The sequence below is a fragment of the Balaenoptera acutorostrata genome, chromosome 16 (genome assembly GCF_949987535.1).
Source record: "Balaenoptera acutorostrata chromosome 16, mBalAcu1.1, whole genome shotgun sequence".
NCBI classification, from domain to species: Eukaryota; Metazoa; Chordata; class Mammalia; order Artiodactyla; family Balaenopteridae; genus Balaenoptera; species Balaenoptera acutorostrata.
The window spans coordinates 33701987-33718643 of record NC_080079.1 but is presented as its reverse complement, the minus strand read 5'-3'; the positions used below and the strand labels follow the sequence as shown (position 1 = coordinate 33718643).

The 16657-nt window shown below is 40.1% G+C and overlaps 1 protein-coding gene across 6 annotated transcripts in view; it reads left to right on the top strand.

Annotated features, from left to right (window-relative positions):
* The window catches only part of PLCE1 (phospholipase C epsilon 1), a 319414-nt gene that overhangs the window by 254169 nt on the left and 48588 nt on the right, over nucleotides 1-16657 (top strand). For 5 of the 6 annotated variants that reach the window (XR_009005599.1, XM_057530499.1, XM_057530495.1 and 2 more), the window contains 8 exons: nucleotides 5105-5287; nucleotides 6205-6322; nucleotides 7087-7243; nucleotides 10296-10418; nucleotides 10510-10646; nucleotides 12779-13017; nucleotides 14506-14567; nucleotides 14939-15104. Coding sequence is in view for 5 of the 6 variants with exons in the window: in XM_057530499.1 (XP_057386482.1) it covers nucleotides 5105-5287; nucleotides 6205-6322; nucleotides 7087-7243; nucleotides 10296-10418; nucleotides 10510-10646; nucleotides 12779-13017; nucleotides 14506-14567; nucleotides 14939-15104 (1185 nt within the window). In the remaining variant the exon portion in view is untranslated. The remainder of the gene's footprint in view (nucleotides 1-5104; nucleotides 5288-6204; nucleotides 6323-7086; nucleotides 7244-10295; nucleotides 10419-10509; nucleotides 10647-12778; nucleotides 13018-14505; nucleotides 14568-14938; nucleotides 15105-16657) is intronic. The other variant, XM_057530498.1, reaches the window with a different exon arrangement.

Here is a 16657-nt window from a genome sequence, read left to right as displayed (position 1 = left end):
AGTAGTTGTGGCACATGGGCTCAGTTGCTCTGCAGCATGTGGGATCCTCCCCGACCAGGGCTCAAACTGGTGTCCTCTGCATTGGCAGGCGGATTCTTAACCACTGCGCCACCAGGGAAGTCCCTTGATTTTCAATTACAGTCATTTCTCAGCCTTCTAGAATCATGAAAATCCATTCAAGCTGGGCATAAACCAAAATCTTTGGGCTCATTTACAATCACTGTCACAAAGCCGATGTGGTTTATTTGCTCCATTTGTTTCCCTCCCCCATGTTATAGCATAAAGTAACTGAATTAACATATAAGGTCTACTTAGTTTCTCATTTAACCTGGCAACCTTCAGTTTGTGCTGAAGGAGGCACCAGCTGAGACCATGAACAATGGTCTGATGAGAAGAGGTAAGAGCAGAGATAGAGGAAATAACTTGGAGCAGATTCAGTCCTACACAGTTGCAAACACAGCTACACCCCTTCCTATCTCCCAGCCCCTACCCCTCCACCCCGTGTGGAACTAAGCCATCACAGTGTAACAGCAAAATAGCTCCATTATACCTCAGTCACTTCTGAGCACACAGGTGACATTATTCCTCAAAACAATGTACTACATGAGCTGCCTAAGACAGGCAACAGTCTTAGACACTCAAGATTTCTTTCTTTCTTTCTTTTTTTTTTTAAAGTGAAAAAGGTCAACGGACTACTCATTTTCCCATCAAATAGACCAGTTCCCAGATGATCTCAGGAAACATCAAAAAGATGCTAATTTCGTACTTGGAGAACAAAAGGTCAAACAGGCATCTTGCTAAATGCCCCGCTTGCTGACTTATAATACGACTTAGCACATTTAAAGCTCTGACAAGTCTCAAAGTACAAATGAAACCTACTTAAATGTATCTATAAATTAAAGAAATGTATGAAAAGTCTTGATTTCTTCCAAACTTCTGTTAACAGCCCTATAAGTGTATCTCTTTATCCCCAGTTTGGGAAGAGCTTATATAGAAAATAATCTTTCTGACATCAGAGTCCTTCTGTGTGATGAAGGTATTCACGGTTACTTTCAAATATAAGTATTTTAGTACTAGTAAATGTAAATTGATCTAATGGAAATAGTAGCAGGAGATAAAGCAAAAGACAAGAAGAAATAGTGACATTCGTAATGAAGCCTAGGAATACAGGAAATTAAAAGAAAGTAAACTCTGCAGAGATTCCATGTGGGGTGTGGAGGAAAGGCTGGTATCATGAGCTTTGGCTCAAGGTTATCATGGGCAGAGCTTGGGAACTCATATACTTGGAAAGATCTCTGGGAAGCTGAGAAGGTTATACACAGGATTATCAGTAAACTTCTTTGATTGTAAGCAACAGAAACAGATTCTGGCTATCTTCAATGGAAAAAATGGGATCTATTTAAAGAATTAGATTAGTTTCACAGTCTTTAAGATATCATATGCAAAGATATGCTGAGTTAAAAGTGCATGAATATTTTTTAAGGAATGAATTTCCTAATCCTCAACTTCCACATGAACTGTTTTCTAAAACTGAGAATGTACCTTCACTCACAACAGTCCTTCTCCCAAATTAAAAATAGAAGGACATATTTCACCTGTCCTAAACAAGTTTATTGTTTTGTATAAAACGAAAGAAAGATTCAAACTACATTTTAGTTCCCAGAGAGTCTCCTTTAAAGATTAAACAAAAGCATCCTGCTTTTTCCAGGCCTAAAATATTTCCATTAATAGTAAAGCTTGGCACACGTTGACCTGTTCTGAATTTAGAAAAACCAAAGCAGTGGAGGCTGATTTTTTTATATGTACATGGTAATGGATCTATTAAGTTTTTATATTAAAGGTTTTATTTTTTAGAGCAGTTTTAGGTTTATAATAAAATTGAAAGGAAGGTACAGAGATTTCCCGTAAACCTCCTGCCCCCATGCCTGCATGGTACCCCCATTATCAGCATCACTCACCAGAATGGTACATTCTTTACAAAGGATGAACCTATGTTGACACATCATAATCACTCAAAGTCCATAGTTTACCTTAGAGTTCACTCTTGGTGCTTTACATTCTGTGGGCTCGTGCAAATATTTATTGACATATATCCATCACTATAATATTATATGGAGCATTTTCACTGCCCTAAAAATCCTGTGTGCTCAGCCTGTTATCTCTTTCTCCCACTCCACCCCCACCCCTTCCCCCAGTCCCCTGCAACCACTGATCTTTTTATTGTCTCCATAGTTTTGTCTTTTTCAGAATGTCATATAGTTGGAATCACACAATATGTAGCCTTCTCAGATTGGTTTCTTTCACTTCGTAATATGCATGTAAGTTTCCTCCCTGTCTTCTTGTAGCTTAATAGCTTTCTTTTTATTCTGAATGAAATTCCATTGTCTGGGTGGACCACAGATTATTCATTCATTCACCTACTAAAAGGTTTCTTTGTTGCTTCCAAATTTTGGCAATTATGAATAAAGCTGGTGTAAACATCCACGGTCAGGTTTTTGTGTGGACATAAGTTTTCAACTCATTTGGGTAAATACCAAGGAGTGTGATTGTTGGATCATACAGTAACAGTATGTTTAGTTTCGTAAGAAACCAAACTGCCTTCTGAAGTGGCTGTATGATTTTGCGTTTCCACCAGCAATGGATGAGAGTTCCTGTTGCTCCACAACCTCACCAGCATTTGGTGTTGTCAGTGTTCTCAATTTTGGCCATTCTAATAGGTGTGTAGTGGTTTCTTGTTTCATTTTGCATTTCCCTGATGACATATGATGTGGAACATCTTTTCATGGAATTATTTGCCATCTGTATGTCTGCTTTGGTGAGGTGTCTGTTAGGGTGTTTGGCCCATTTTTTTAATCGGGTTGTTTGTTTTCTTATTGTAGAGTTTTAAGATTTCTTTGTATATTTTAGATAACAGACCTTCCTCAGATATTTCTTTGCAAATATTTTCTCCCAGTCTGTGGCTTGTCTTCTAACTCTCTTGACAGTGTCTTTTGCAGAGCAGAACTTTTAAATTTTAATGAAGGGGTCTATTAAATGTTTAAAAATGTGTTATTTAAAACCCATAGATAAAAATTTCACAAGGTTTCTTTCAGAGTATGTTATGCAGTAAGGTAGTTAAAATCTATTTATGAAATTGTGTCATGAATTGTTTATTCCACTTTGGAGTCAGTTGTAGTGACTTGTTATCAGGGACTCTCTTCAGCAGGCCTGTACCAGGTGGAATCATCTCCAACCATTTTCATTCTCTGTATCACTGCATTCAAGATTCATTTTCCAGGCACAGAAATTCTGACTGGCTTATTTGGATCCTGTACCAACCATTGATCAAGGGAGGATGTTCCCCTTTGATTGATAGACCCAAGACTATATCTAGTGAAAAAGAGATCAAATAAAATTGGGGTATGGTTAGAGAAAAGAGTAATGATCCATAAGCAGGCATAAATCACAGATATCCACGACAAAAGGTCACTAAAAGGTTTCATCAAATGTCATTCAGAAGATCAAGTATCCAAGTTACTCAGCATGCTGGGATCCATAACAGGATGCAGGAAGTGGGAGGTCACAACTCAAGTCATAAAATCAGATAGTCATTGAACATTAGGATGAAGGAGCAAGTGCGTGCGCACGTGCACACACGTAAAGCCTCTTTATTATTTGCATATTATCTATAACAAAGCAAAATCTATTTACAAGCACCTCTTTGGAATTGCAAAGGAGGACTAACCTTAAAAATTTGCAGAAAGTAAAGATAGTAAATGGAAATTAATTTTAAGAGGTACCTTTTCTACAACCTGTGAAATATCATCAGTATTGTTTTTAATTCATATGTGACCTTTTTGTAGTTTTATTAACTGACTTTCCTGACTTATAAGGAGAATTGTTGACCACTGATCATTAATCAGGAGGGATTACTCATTCATTAATCAGTAGGGATTAATGAATCCCTACTGATACTCAATGCATGTTACACAGAGTTGCCTTGCAAGCAGCAGCTATTGTAAACCATCACCTACCCACTGAGTATGTTTTCGCTGCTCACAACATCATAATATGCATGGTGCTCTGAGTCCCCTGGGCTCTCTATCCTTGGATATCTGTCACTCAAGAGGATGGCAGCTCCATTTCTCATGCTTTTTCTTCCTTCTCCATCCATTAGCCAAAAAGGGTTGTTTTGCGCATATTCCATTCTTTTTTTTTTTTAATTTATTTATTTATTTTTGGCTGCGTTGGGTCTTCGTTTCTGTGCGAGCGCTTTCTCTAGTTGTGGCAAGCGGGGGCCACTCTTCATCGCGGTGCACGGGCCTCTCACTATCGCGGCCTCTCTTGTTGCGGAGCACAGGCTCCAGACGCGCAGGCTCAGTAGTTGTGGCTCACGGGCCTAGTTGCTCCGTGGCATGTGGGATCTTCCCAGACCAGGGCTCGAACCCGTGTCCCCTGCATTGGCAGGCAGATTCTCAACCACTGCGCCACCAGGGAAGCCCCTCCATTCTTAATATCAGTGGTGTGCACCTCGTTTTATTAAAAGATTATCCAACAAAGAAAAAAAAAAAAAGAGGATGGCAGCTCAACTACTCAAGGTGCTCCCAGAGCCCTCCAAAGTGAATTTTGTGTACTCCACCTACTCTGACTTCAAGTCATACTGTCCCAAGCATCAAACTAGGTGAAAATACACTGGAGTGATGCAATAGCAAATAGAACTTGATTTTACTTAAATAGATTCATACACACATGTATACCCTCCAACTCCTCCAAAGGCCAGATCTGCAAAGTACATCTTAATGAGTTTGCCTGCAGTGATAATTCTAGAACATAACCTCTGAAACTGGGAAGGGAAATTGTTTTGTTAATCCCAGGTGAACGTGGCCCTATTAAAGCACATCACTGGAACTCAGCAGGGCGTGACCAGGACAACAGAGGACATGATGAAATCCCCAACAGAGAGTTCTGACAGTTAGAAAGCAGAGCCACTTACGTGGCCAGATGGTTATTCTTCGGTGACAGCCTATTCTCCTCCACCTCTGGGAATTTACTGGAAGCTGTTAATATATTTACTTCCCCATTGCTCGCTCTTTCCTTATGTGTTCAGAATGTGGTTCTTTTACAGGAGGATGGACGATATGAAGGCCCAACTTTGGCTCACGCTGTGGAGTTGTTTGGCGGCAGACGATGGAGTACTCGAAACCCCAGTCCTGGGACATCAGCAAAGAGTGCTGAGAAGCCCAACGTGCAGAGAAACAACACCTTGGGTATAAGCACCACCAAGAAAAAGAAGAAAATCCTTATGAGGGTAGAGTTTATTTATTAAGCATTAACCCCAGTATTCCAGGACCACTGTATGGTCTACATCACCATAAACTACCTTAGCTCATTTGGCTTGGGGACAAGATGAGGTGTAAAACAAATGAAACACAAGAGCTTACCAAGCACCTCCTGGATGCCAGGCCCAGTGATAGGAACTGAGTCAACACCAGGGAAAAGTCAAGGTCCATAGAGGGACACAGAGATGTTAACAAACACAGTGAGATCTAAATAAGAGTCACTGTCAAGCTGTCTGCAAAGTGCTGTGGGAGCAGAGAGAAGGAAAATATGGGGCTGAATGGCGGTTGCCAGGGGGTAAGGGGAAGGGGAAAAGGGGAGCTGTTCAAAGAGTATAGAGTTTCAGTTTTGCAAGATGAGAAAGTTCTAGAGATCTGTTGTGCAACAAGATACAAATAGTTAACACTACTCTACTATACACTTAAAAATGGTTAAGATGGTAAATTTTATGTTTTGTTTTTTACCATGATAAATATATACATGTATCACTATACATTATATATTACATTATTTATATTCTCACTGTAACATGATAATATATGTTCTTCATGGTTAACTAGAAGAAATCCCAGTCTTTGCATACAGGAGGCCTAAGACATATGTTGATGCCTAAGTTGAACTTTGTCTGCTTCATAACTCTGTCTCTACACAGATTCCAAGGGTCTTATTCCTCCTCTTGTCACCCTCCCCAGAGGAGTGCTGCATTTTAGTGAAGAACAAAAATATAACATGAGAATAGTTGGTCAGCCTTCACATAGGTCTTTAGTATTTTTGTCAGGTGGAGGTGGTATTGAAGGTGGGTCAGTGAGAAAATAGGGACCCACCTGAACTAAGCAGTGATGGGAGAGAAATACAGAATGAGAAACGATGTGAGTTTTGTGTTCCCAGGGTGAGAGTGGAGAGGCCACCGACGACGAGATGGCCACCCGCAAAGCCAAAACACACAAAGAGTGTCGGAGTCGGAGTGGTTCTGATCCTCAAGACGTTAATGAACAAGAAGAATCAGGTAAAGCAGCGTCTTTACGTCTGAGAATTTTTAATGGGAAAATATATGCATTTGGTTTTAAATTGTGATTTAAATATTGTGGGCATTCTTAACAAAACTCTTTATCACATTAAATATACTTACCTTTGTGTTTCACTAGATGATGGAACCCAAGAGGTATTTCTGCAAATACAAGTTTGCAAACACCAGTGTAATTAAGAAGAAAATTCTCATTAAATAACTTGCCATTATTGACAAGGAATATTAGATATAAAAGATGCAGTTTGATAGATTAGACCAGTGATTCTTATCCCCTGGCTGGATATCAGAGCTTTTAAAAAATATCTGGATGCCACACCCCAGCCCAACTGATTCAGACACTCTCTGCCTGGGACCTGGACATCTAAGCACTTTTTAAGTTCCCCAGATGATTTTTTTTTTTTAATTTTTACCATTTACTCATTATTTGTTTATTTATTTATTTATTTATTTGGCCGTACAGCATGCGGGATCTTAGTTCCCCAACCAGGGACCGAACCCATGCCCCCACCAGTGGAAGCACAGAGTCCTAACCACTAGACCACCAGCGAAGTCCCACTCCCCAGATGATTCTGATGTGTAGCCAGGACTGAGAACCCACCAGAATATTTTGATGCTTCTTGTACATTCATTACCTTCATGGATTGATTTCCTCAGACGTTCAGAAGCATCTTTGGTTTTCATTTGATTTCTGAGGGCAAGTATAATCGGAGTCATTGTCTCTTTTCTGTCTTTCACCCTCACAGAGGCGAACGCCATCACAAGCCCTCCTAACCCTCTCCCTTCCAGAAGAGCCCACTCTTTGACCACGGCTGGGTCCCCTAACTTGGCTGCCGGGACGTCATCTCCCATCAGGCCAGTGTCCTCCCCTGTGCTGTCTTCTTCAAACAAGAGCCCGTCCAGGTGGGGCCTTAACATGATAAAACAGAAGGACCCTTCACATCCTTCAGGTTGTGTAGAAGGGCATCCTCTCCCAGTGCTCTATGGAAAGACTATCTCTAATTTCGACTTAACAATCACATTAAAACTGAAAACCCCCAATTTTTTTAAAGCTCCTAATTTTCTTGATTTTGTATTCCTACCTTCTCATATTACTATAACTGCTTCTCATTTTTTGACAGACCAACCCTTCAAAGGTCAATAGCAGTAACAAAATCCGAGCTGTGAGTCTCTAAATCTGCACTGATATAGCAGCTGCTAGCCACAGGGAAAAAATGTTAAGTGGCTATTTAAATTCTAATTTTAATTAATTAAAATTAAATAAAATTTCAAATTCAGTCCCTCAGTCATGCTAGCCACATTAAAAGTGTTCCATAGCTACCAGTGGCTGGTGTCTACTGTACTGAACAGTGCAGATAAAGAACATTTCTATCATTGCAGAAAGTTTTATTGGCGAGCACTGCTCTAAACAAAGAATAAATTAAGTTTTAATGTAAGCAGCTTGACCCTTTGCTAATAGGTGAAATATATTTCGGACTCTTCTCATGTATGAGATATACACGTCTAGAGAATTGAATGTCTTACGGCAAGTTAGATAGGTTTAGCTAGTATTAGTGTAAATTATTTTGTAAGGTCCATGCAAATTACAGATTTGAAACAACAGCTACCCTCTCAGAAGAACTAATATTAAAATGAAAGTCTTTCAAAGGAATCAGAACGCCACATCATCTCCCTCAGCCCCCTACTAAAGTTTAAGAAATGCAAAGATTCCAGACAGAACCATGGTAAAACAGACATTCTTTACTTCGTCAAACAGAGGAATGGGAGGAGGAAGTGAGTCTGTACAGATATTGGCTTTGGAAACGGTAATTTTACACACGCGTGCGCACACACACACACAACACACACACAGACACACACACCCTTCCTCCCCTCTTCCTCTCTTCCTGGGAAGCTTGCTACAGAAAAGAACCCTACAGTGACTCATCTTTTAAAGGGAAGCATCCTTTCACAATACGAATAATGAACATAATTTCTACACTTGATGAAACTGGGTTACAGGTACATGGGAATTCTTTATACCACTCTTGTGAGGTTTGTAGGGGTTTTTTGGGTTTCTTTTAAATTTATTTATTTTATTTATTTATTATTTTTGCCTGCGTCGGGTCTTCGTTGCTGTGCTCAGGCTTTCTCTAGTTGCGGCGAGCAGGGGCTACTCTTCATTGCGGTGTGCAGGCTTCTCATTGCGGTGGCTTCTCTTGTTGCGGAGCACGGGCTCTAGGCGTGCGGGCTTCAGTAGTTGTGGCTCGCGGGCTCTAGAGCGCAGGCTCAGTCGTTGTGGTTCACGGGCTTAGTTGCTCCGCGGCATGTGGGATCTTCCTGGACCAGGGCTCGAACCCGTGTCCCCTGCATTGGCAGGTGGATTCTTAACCACTGCGCCACAGGGGAAGCCCGGTTTGTAACAAAATTAAAGCTACAAAGAATCAGAATTCTTTACATTATATTTCAGCCTATACAGTATCCCGGGTAAATAAAATAGCCAGAGAACTTGGATTAAGTGGTCTTTCCCTTTACTTCAATCACTCATAAGCAGGAAAAGGAAGGACAAAGTAAAGGAGGAAAATCTTTTCAAAGAGGTAAAAGTAGAGGAACTACCATGCCAGATGCAAGATCAGAGGACCCTGCCATAGAAGGACAGGGGGCAGTGCCCACCAAGTATGCTAAACCAGACAGAGAAGACGAAACAGGAGAAGAAAAGTCAGCCTGAATGCTCTTCAAGGAGAGAGCAAGACTGAGCCCTAGGAAGGGAACAAGTGGACTGATAGAGTTTCCTAAAGTCAGACGGAGATGGGTGCCTACAGACAGAGGCTGAACCTGGAACCAGAAGGAAGGAAGGCAGGGAATGTACTTGTTTAAATGCAAATGATAAGCCATTTTGTTATCGGGTTTTTTCCTCTTCCTGAACCTCCACCCTCTGTTTCCCATACCACATTGGCGATCAATAACCCAAGCCTACAAAGTACAATAAACCTATCCATTTGTATTACTCTTCCATTAATGGAGGTGACCTTCTGATGTCAACACAAAATAATTTTCCATGAATAAACACTATTGGCAGGACTGAGGACAAACTAGCTATTCATTACAGTATTCTCTCTACTTTCTTACATATTTGAAATATTTAGAAAGTAAAAAATAAGAGACAAAAGCAAAAATGAAAAAAAAAAAAGATCCTAGTCATTGATTTGACCAAAAACCAGTCAAAACATTTCTCATACTCTTCTCTCAGGGAACCAGTGTAGAAAATTAAAAAATATTGTGAAACAGCTAGACTGAATTTTTGACCCAGTTGACTGATATTTTTATATTAAATAGATCCAGCCTTGGTAGGTGCAAATATAATTCTAGGCAGAGTTGGCTTCTTTCCATCCTTAATATTTTTGTTACTCACATTTTCCATTAACATTAAAAGCCCTTCCTTGTTTTCATCTAAGAACCAGTTAAGAAAGGAAAAAGAGAAGACATTGATACATTCAAGATTTTCTTCTTAAATGTGTTTCTATATTTTAGAATATAGGAAAGAACATGCGTAATCTTCCATAAGTCATGACTGAGTAATTTGGAGCTCTTTTTTAAAATGACTTTTCTTCAAAACCACTGAATTTTTGGAGTTTTTTTCTCCCATTGACCTGAAATTTCAAAGAACTGTTATGATTAGTAGAGGAATATTAACCTCAGCTTTGTGCCCTTATTAAATAAGCTATAAACATGAAGTGGTTTCAGTGTATAATGTTTTATTTCCTCCGATGCAATATGGATTAATTTTGAGAGAAATGAAAAGATGTATGTAATTAAAGGAATGCTTAGAAAGAAAAGAAAGAAAAGAAAAGAGCCTAAACCTTCAATGACTTGCAGTCCATGTTTTTGTTCATGTTGCTAATCAGAGAATGTCTCTTGGGGCAGAATGACAAAACTGGTACCAGTTCTGCCCATTAAGGCCATGTCTTTGTTGCAGTGCTTGGAGCAGCAGCAGCTGGCATGGGCGCATCAAAGGAGGAATGAAGGGCTTTCAGAGCTTCATGGTTTCAGACAGCAGCATGAGTTTTGTGGAGTTTGTTGAACTGTTCAAATCATTCAGGTATGGCTGGATTTCTTCTTAGCCTTTCTTGTCTGACCCTTACCTTGTTATAACAATGCCAAAGATGAGGTGTTCTCCATCCCGCACCCAGTGTGAGGAGCCGCAAGGACCTGAAGGATCTCTTTGACATCTACGCCGTACCCTGCGACCGAGCCGGCTCCGAGGCGGCCCCCCTCTACACCAACCTGACCATTGATGAAAACACCAGCGGTCTTCAGCCTGACCTAGGTTTGTGCGAGATTTTAATAGTTCCCTTTGAGGCCTTTCTACCTAAAAATGAAAGTTCGAGACCCAATCACACAAGCCCTTAGCCTGTGTCCCACATGGCATGCTGCTACCTGGAGCATCGTGAAATGCTTAGAGCGTTATCTTTCTAATGGAGGTGTCAGGGGAAAGGGTATCATTAGCATTTTGGACAAGGAAATTCATCACTGGGTGGGTCTGTCCATGGATTCCAGAATATTTCACCAATAGAGCCTCCCACTCATTCTGACAACTAAAAACCTTTCCCACTGATTTCCAAAAGTCCACGAGGTGTGTGGCATATCCCAGTTGGGAACCACCAGTCTCTTCCATACCTCCAGGTGGGTGGGTACTGAACCCCAGGGTGGAAGTTGTCTGCCCTTTGACAGGAGAGTTTTTCGTGACCTCAGCAGAGCACTCCTGTCTGAACATCCAGGACATTTTTCCTAATATGTGAACCAGAATGTCTAGTTCCTCGATCCCACTCACCACCACCACCATTACCATTACCACCCATTCATTTTAAGCCTATTATTTTTCTCTTCTGTTCTTGCTGGAAACTATAAACACTAAAAAGCAAAAAAAAAAAAAAAAAAAAAACAAAAACTGTCCTCTTTCATGCATTTGCTTTTTTAATTATTTTAAAATATATTGTCCTTATGCTAAAAATATTGACCTTTTTCAACTTTAGTCATAAATGGGCATAACTATGGACTAGCCCAGTAGTTACACTTTTTTAAAAATTAATAGACTTTATTTTTTAGAACAGTTTTAGGTTAACAGAAAAATGAGGGGAAAGTACAGAGAGTTCCCATATACCCTCCCCACACACACATACAGTTCCCTCCCTTAGTAATATCTTGTATTAGTGTGGTATATTTGTTACAGTTGAGCCAATATTAATATATTATATTAACTGAAGTCCATAATTTACATTAGTGTTCACTGTTTATGTTGTACATTCTATGGGTTTTGACAAAAGTATAATATGTATCTACCATTACAGTAGTATACAGAATAAATAGTTCCACTGCCCTAAAGATCCCCTGTGCTCCATCTTTTCATTGCTCCCACTCTCCTTCTGAACCCTGGCAACCACTGATCTTTTTCCTGTCTCCATAGTTTTGACTTTCCCAGAATGTCATATAGTTGGGATCATATAGCATGTAGCCTTTTCACACTAGCTCCTTTTACTGAGCAATATGCATTTAAGGTTTCTCGATGTCTTTTCATAGTTTGATAGGCCATTTCTTTTTATTGCTGAATAACATTTTGTTGTATGGATATTTGTCCTGTTGAAAGACATCTTGGTTGCTTCTAAGTTTTAGCAATTGTGTATAAAGCTGCTATAAATATTTGGTGTGCAGGGTTTTTGTGGAGGTAAGTTTTCAGCTCACTTGGGTAGACCCCTAGGAATGCAGTTGCTGGATCATATGATAAGTCTGTGTTTAGCTCTGCAAGAAACTGACAGACTGTCCTCCAAGGTGGTTAGAATGAAAATGACTGGCCATACCAAAATGGGTGCACATGTGGAGCAATCAGGGCATTGCTGGTGAAAATGTAAGATGGTGCAGCCACCTCAGAAGAGAATTTGGCAGTTTCTTACAAAACTATAAATGTACTCTTACCGTATGATCCAGCAATTGTACTCCTTGGCGTTTACCCAAATAAGCTGAAAACTTATGTTCACACAGAAACCTGCACACAAATGTTTACAGTTACACTTTTAAAGTACAGAAAAAACTGTAATCTTAAGGGTACGTCTTCCATCTCTGCAAACATAAAGATGTAGAAGTAGCTAGTCTCAAAAACCAAAGTCTGAATCTAGCCTGAAGTCCCCAAATAAATTTAGTTTCCATCTAATACTGAAGCTTATGGGCTTTCAAAATCTTTGACCTCGCTCTCTCTTAGTTTCTTTTATTTATTCATTGATTCATTTTTGTTTATTCCTTCAACTATGTGAAGCCAGGAAGAAGCACTGAGTTTGATGGCTTGTTTAGACAGATTAGTGAAGAGTTTCTCCAGCTTAATATTTCCACAACACCATTATCTCCAAAATGAACTTTATAAAAGATGCTGGCTAGCCTGTCCGTGTTCTGTGGGTGGTTCTGTTTCAGATTTGCTGACCAGAAATGTCTCCGATTTGGGGTTATTCATTAAGAGTAAACAGCAGCTGTCCGACAACCAGAGGCAGATATCTGATGCCATTGCTGCTGCAAGTATCGTGACAAATGGCACTGGGGTGGAGAGCACATCCCTGGGCGTATTTGGAGTTGGCATCCTCCAGCTCAATGACTTCCTAGTGAATTGCCAAGGAGAACACTACACTTACGATGAAATCCTCAGCATCATCCAGGTTTGTACCCATTTGGTGTGCAAGCAAACGTGTAAAGCCTCTAACTATGCTAATTATTTTCTGTAAACATTTACTCTTTCTATATTTCCTTCTAACACCTTTAAGTCTAGGGCCGAAATAGAGGGTTGGTTTTTGGGGTTTTTTTAATTACCAAATATATGTGTTCTTATTTAACATATGATTAACATAGGTCCTAAGCTTTCTCTTACTCAGTGACTCCTGTAAGGAATCAGTATATGGTTGCTTCTTGTAGTTCTGGCACATGCAGTAGAATTAGTAGTTAGGTTGTCAGCCACTTTGATTGTTTAACAAATGTTTATTAGCTTATACTATGGGCCTGGCTCTGTTCCAGGACCTGGAACTATAGTAGTTGCATTCTAGTGGGTGAGGCAGACAAAAAATGAATAAAAATATAAAGTAATTTCAGGTAATAATGGGTTCTGGAAAAATTGAGCAGAGTAAGGGATGGAGTGATGTAGGAGGGCTGAGAGGAGTAAGCAAAGGCCGCCGTGGGGAGGTGACACTTGGGCTGAACCCTGAATGCATAAGCCATGTGAAGGTCTGAGGAAAGAGCATTCCAGACAGGGAGTAGCAAGCAGGAGCGAGCTTGGAGTCTGTGAGGAATAACAAATGCCAGAGGGACAATAGCTGACATGATTTCAGACAGGTGGGCAGGGGCCGAATCGTCCAGGCATTTTAGGCCATGGGAAGGAATTTGACTCGAGTCCATGTGAGATGGGAAGCTATTGGAAACTTTTGAGCAGGGCAGTAACATGATTTGATTTGTGTTTTTAAGAGGTCACTCTGGCCCCACTGGAGTATAAACTGTGCTAGGGAAGGAGGAAAGCGGAGAGACCGGGTAGGAAGCTGTCACAGTAACCCAGGCGAGAGGCGGTGATGGCTTCCGCTAGGGGGCGGCAGGAGATAGGGGGCGGCGAGATAGCTCCTTGTGGCTGCGCCACATGCCGCAGAATTAGTCTAGGTTTTCAGCCTGCCTTGTCAGCTGATTGGGAATCAGTGGACTAGCTGGCCAGCAACTAGACTTGATCACTGGCAACGCTAAAAATGTAAGGTCAAGATCACATGACTGTGCGCTCACTATAATATGATGGCGCGCAAGCACTGTACCGAGGATTCTATGTGGATTCTCGCATTTCACCTCCCACCAACTCTATGGTAGCTGCCGTTAGGATCCCCATCTTCACCTGCGTAAACCGATATCGTTTGTTTTCATATAAATCAGTCTTATTCTTTTCTCCCACTCTCCTTTTTTCTCTTAAATAAATATGCTTCGTATAATAAAATCACACATAATTAATGTTTTCTTTTAGACTAAAAAACTACACCTTACCACTGCATAACTAAATTAGTTCAAATATTTGGTTTAGATGTTTCCTGATGAAAACAGAACAGTTTCAAAAAATGATGTGGTGGGTTTTCCCTTTAGTTTCCTTTACTTAAATAACACTCTTTTTGTATCCCTTGCAGAAGTTCGAGCCTAGTATCAGTATGTGTCATCAAGGCCTAATGTCGTTTGAAGGATTTGCAAGGTAACTTTTAAAAAAATCTTTGCCCATCATTTAAGAGCATACATTTTTCAAACAGACTTACAAATGCAGAGAACAAACTAGTGGTTACCAGTGGAGAGAGGGTTTGACAGAGGGGCAAGATAGAGGAAGTGGATTAAGAGATACAAACTACAAGGTGTAAAATAAATATGATACAAGGAAGTAATGTACAGCACAGGGAATATAGCCATTGTTTTATAATAACTTTATATGGAGTATAATATATAAAATACTGTATCACTATGTTGTATACCTAAAACTAATATAATATTGTAAGTCAACTATAGTTCATTTTTTTTAAAAAAGAGTATATATTTTTCCCATGCAATTCTAAGAAACTTTGTTTCCTCTAGGTTTCTGATGGATAAAGATAATTTTGCCTCAAAAAATGATGAGTCGCAGGAGAACATTAAAGAATTGCAATTGCCCCTCTCCTACTACTACATTGAATCTTCACACAATACCTACCTCACAGGCCATCAACTCAAAGGAGAATCCTCAGTAGAACTCTACAGCCAGGTACTGAGAATTTCACTTGGAATATGGTTTTCATTAAACCTTATTTACGTAACCCCCAAAGTCACAAAAACCTGACCCCAGACTCCTTTGAAGAACTTATACACTATTAATTGTGAAATGTGAGGAAACACGATGTGTGGGAAAACTGCCTATACATACAGTTGTTTTCTTTACTTCTTTTTGTTTCTTTTTTCCCCCCCATCTACACTTAACCTTTATTCTAGGCAAAATTTAAAAAGTAGTTGTTTGAGACTCATAGCTTTTAGATCCTGGTTAGTCTGACCTACCTCTACTAAAATTAGATTTTCCCATGGGAAAACTATCTAATTGCTTCACTAAATGCTAAATAAATCAATATATTGTAGTGGGAAAGCATAGCAGAAAATGCAACTGTCTGTGAAGTTATTCCCAAAATATTGTTTGTTTTGGTTTGCAATTTGTCAGAAAATTAATCTATCCCTATGGCAACCAACAAAAAACAATTTTACAGACTGCAGGCACTGTCCCTACACATTTAAATTCATGGGAATATTCTTGAAAACTCAGAAGGGTCTCTGGACTAGAAAAAGCACATCCTTTTGACCTGAACATCCAGCTCTCAATGATCCATATGTCTGTTACTTCTGTTATATTTTCTGCAACATCCTTGTCTATGCTGCCTGTTTTCTGAACTCCCACAAGGTGAGTTAATTATGGGAGGAGCTAGCTACATCCAGGTGTGTGTGTGTGTGTGTGTTGGGGGGGTCCAAGTGTAAAAATTACAATTGTACTGTTTACACAAACCCAGCAGACTTGAGCTTCCTTTATTCTGATATTAGTCTATATATTCCTCAAAGCATTGGTCAAACTTCTGTCCCAAAGCTTATCTGGTATGGAGCATGTATTTTATTTTATTTTATTTTTTTATAGAAATCCATTTTTAATTTATTTTATTTTTGGCTGCATTGGGTCTTCGTTGCTGTGCATGGGTTTTCTCTAGCTGTGTGGAGCGTGGGCTATTCTTCATTGCAGTGCTCAGGCTTCTCATTGTGATGGCTTCTTTGTTGAGGAGCACGGGCTCTAGGCATGCGGGCTCAGTAGTTGTGGCACACGGGCTCAGCAGCTGCGGCTCATGGGCCCTAGAGCGCAGGCTCAGTAGTTGTGGCGCACGGGCTTGGTTGCTCTGCGTCATGTGGGATCTTCCCAGACCAGGGCTCGAACCCGTGTCCCCTGCATTGGCAGGCGGATTCTTAACCACTGCGCCACCAGGGCAGCCCTGGAGTATGTATTTTAAACTCTAAAATCTAAGGGGATTTTATTATGAAATGAAGATGTGTCCTTAGAGTGGTGATTTTCAAAATAAGAGTTCTGTCAAGGGGCCTCAGCTGCTGACACAGAAGAGCAGACAGTAACCACTGCCACTGAAGATTTGCTCTTTTATGTACTTTATATATTGGCCCTCCATTTGTACCGAGAATTCCAAGGTTAAAAGAAGTTTGAAATCCATTGTTCCAGAGGAAAGAAATGAAGTGTTTGTGTGTGTGTGTGTGTGTGTGTGTGTGTGTGTGTGTGTG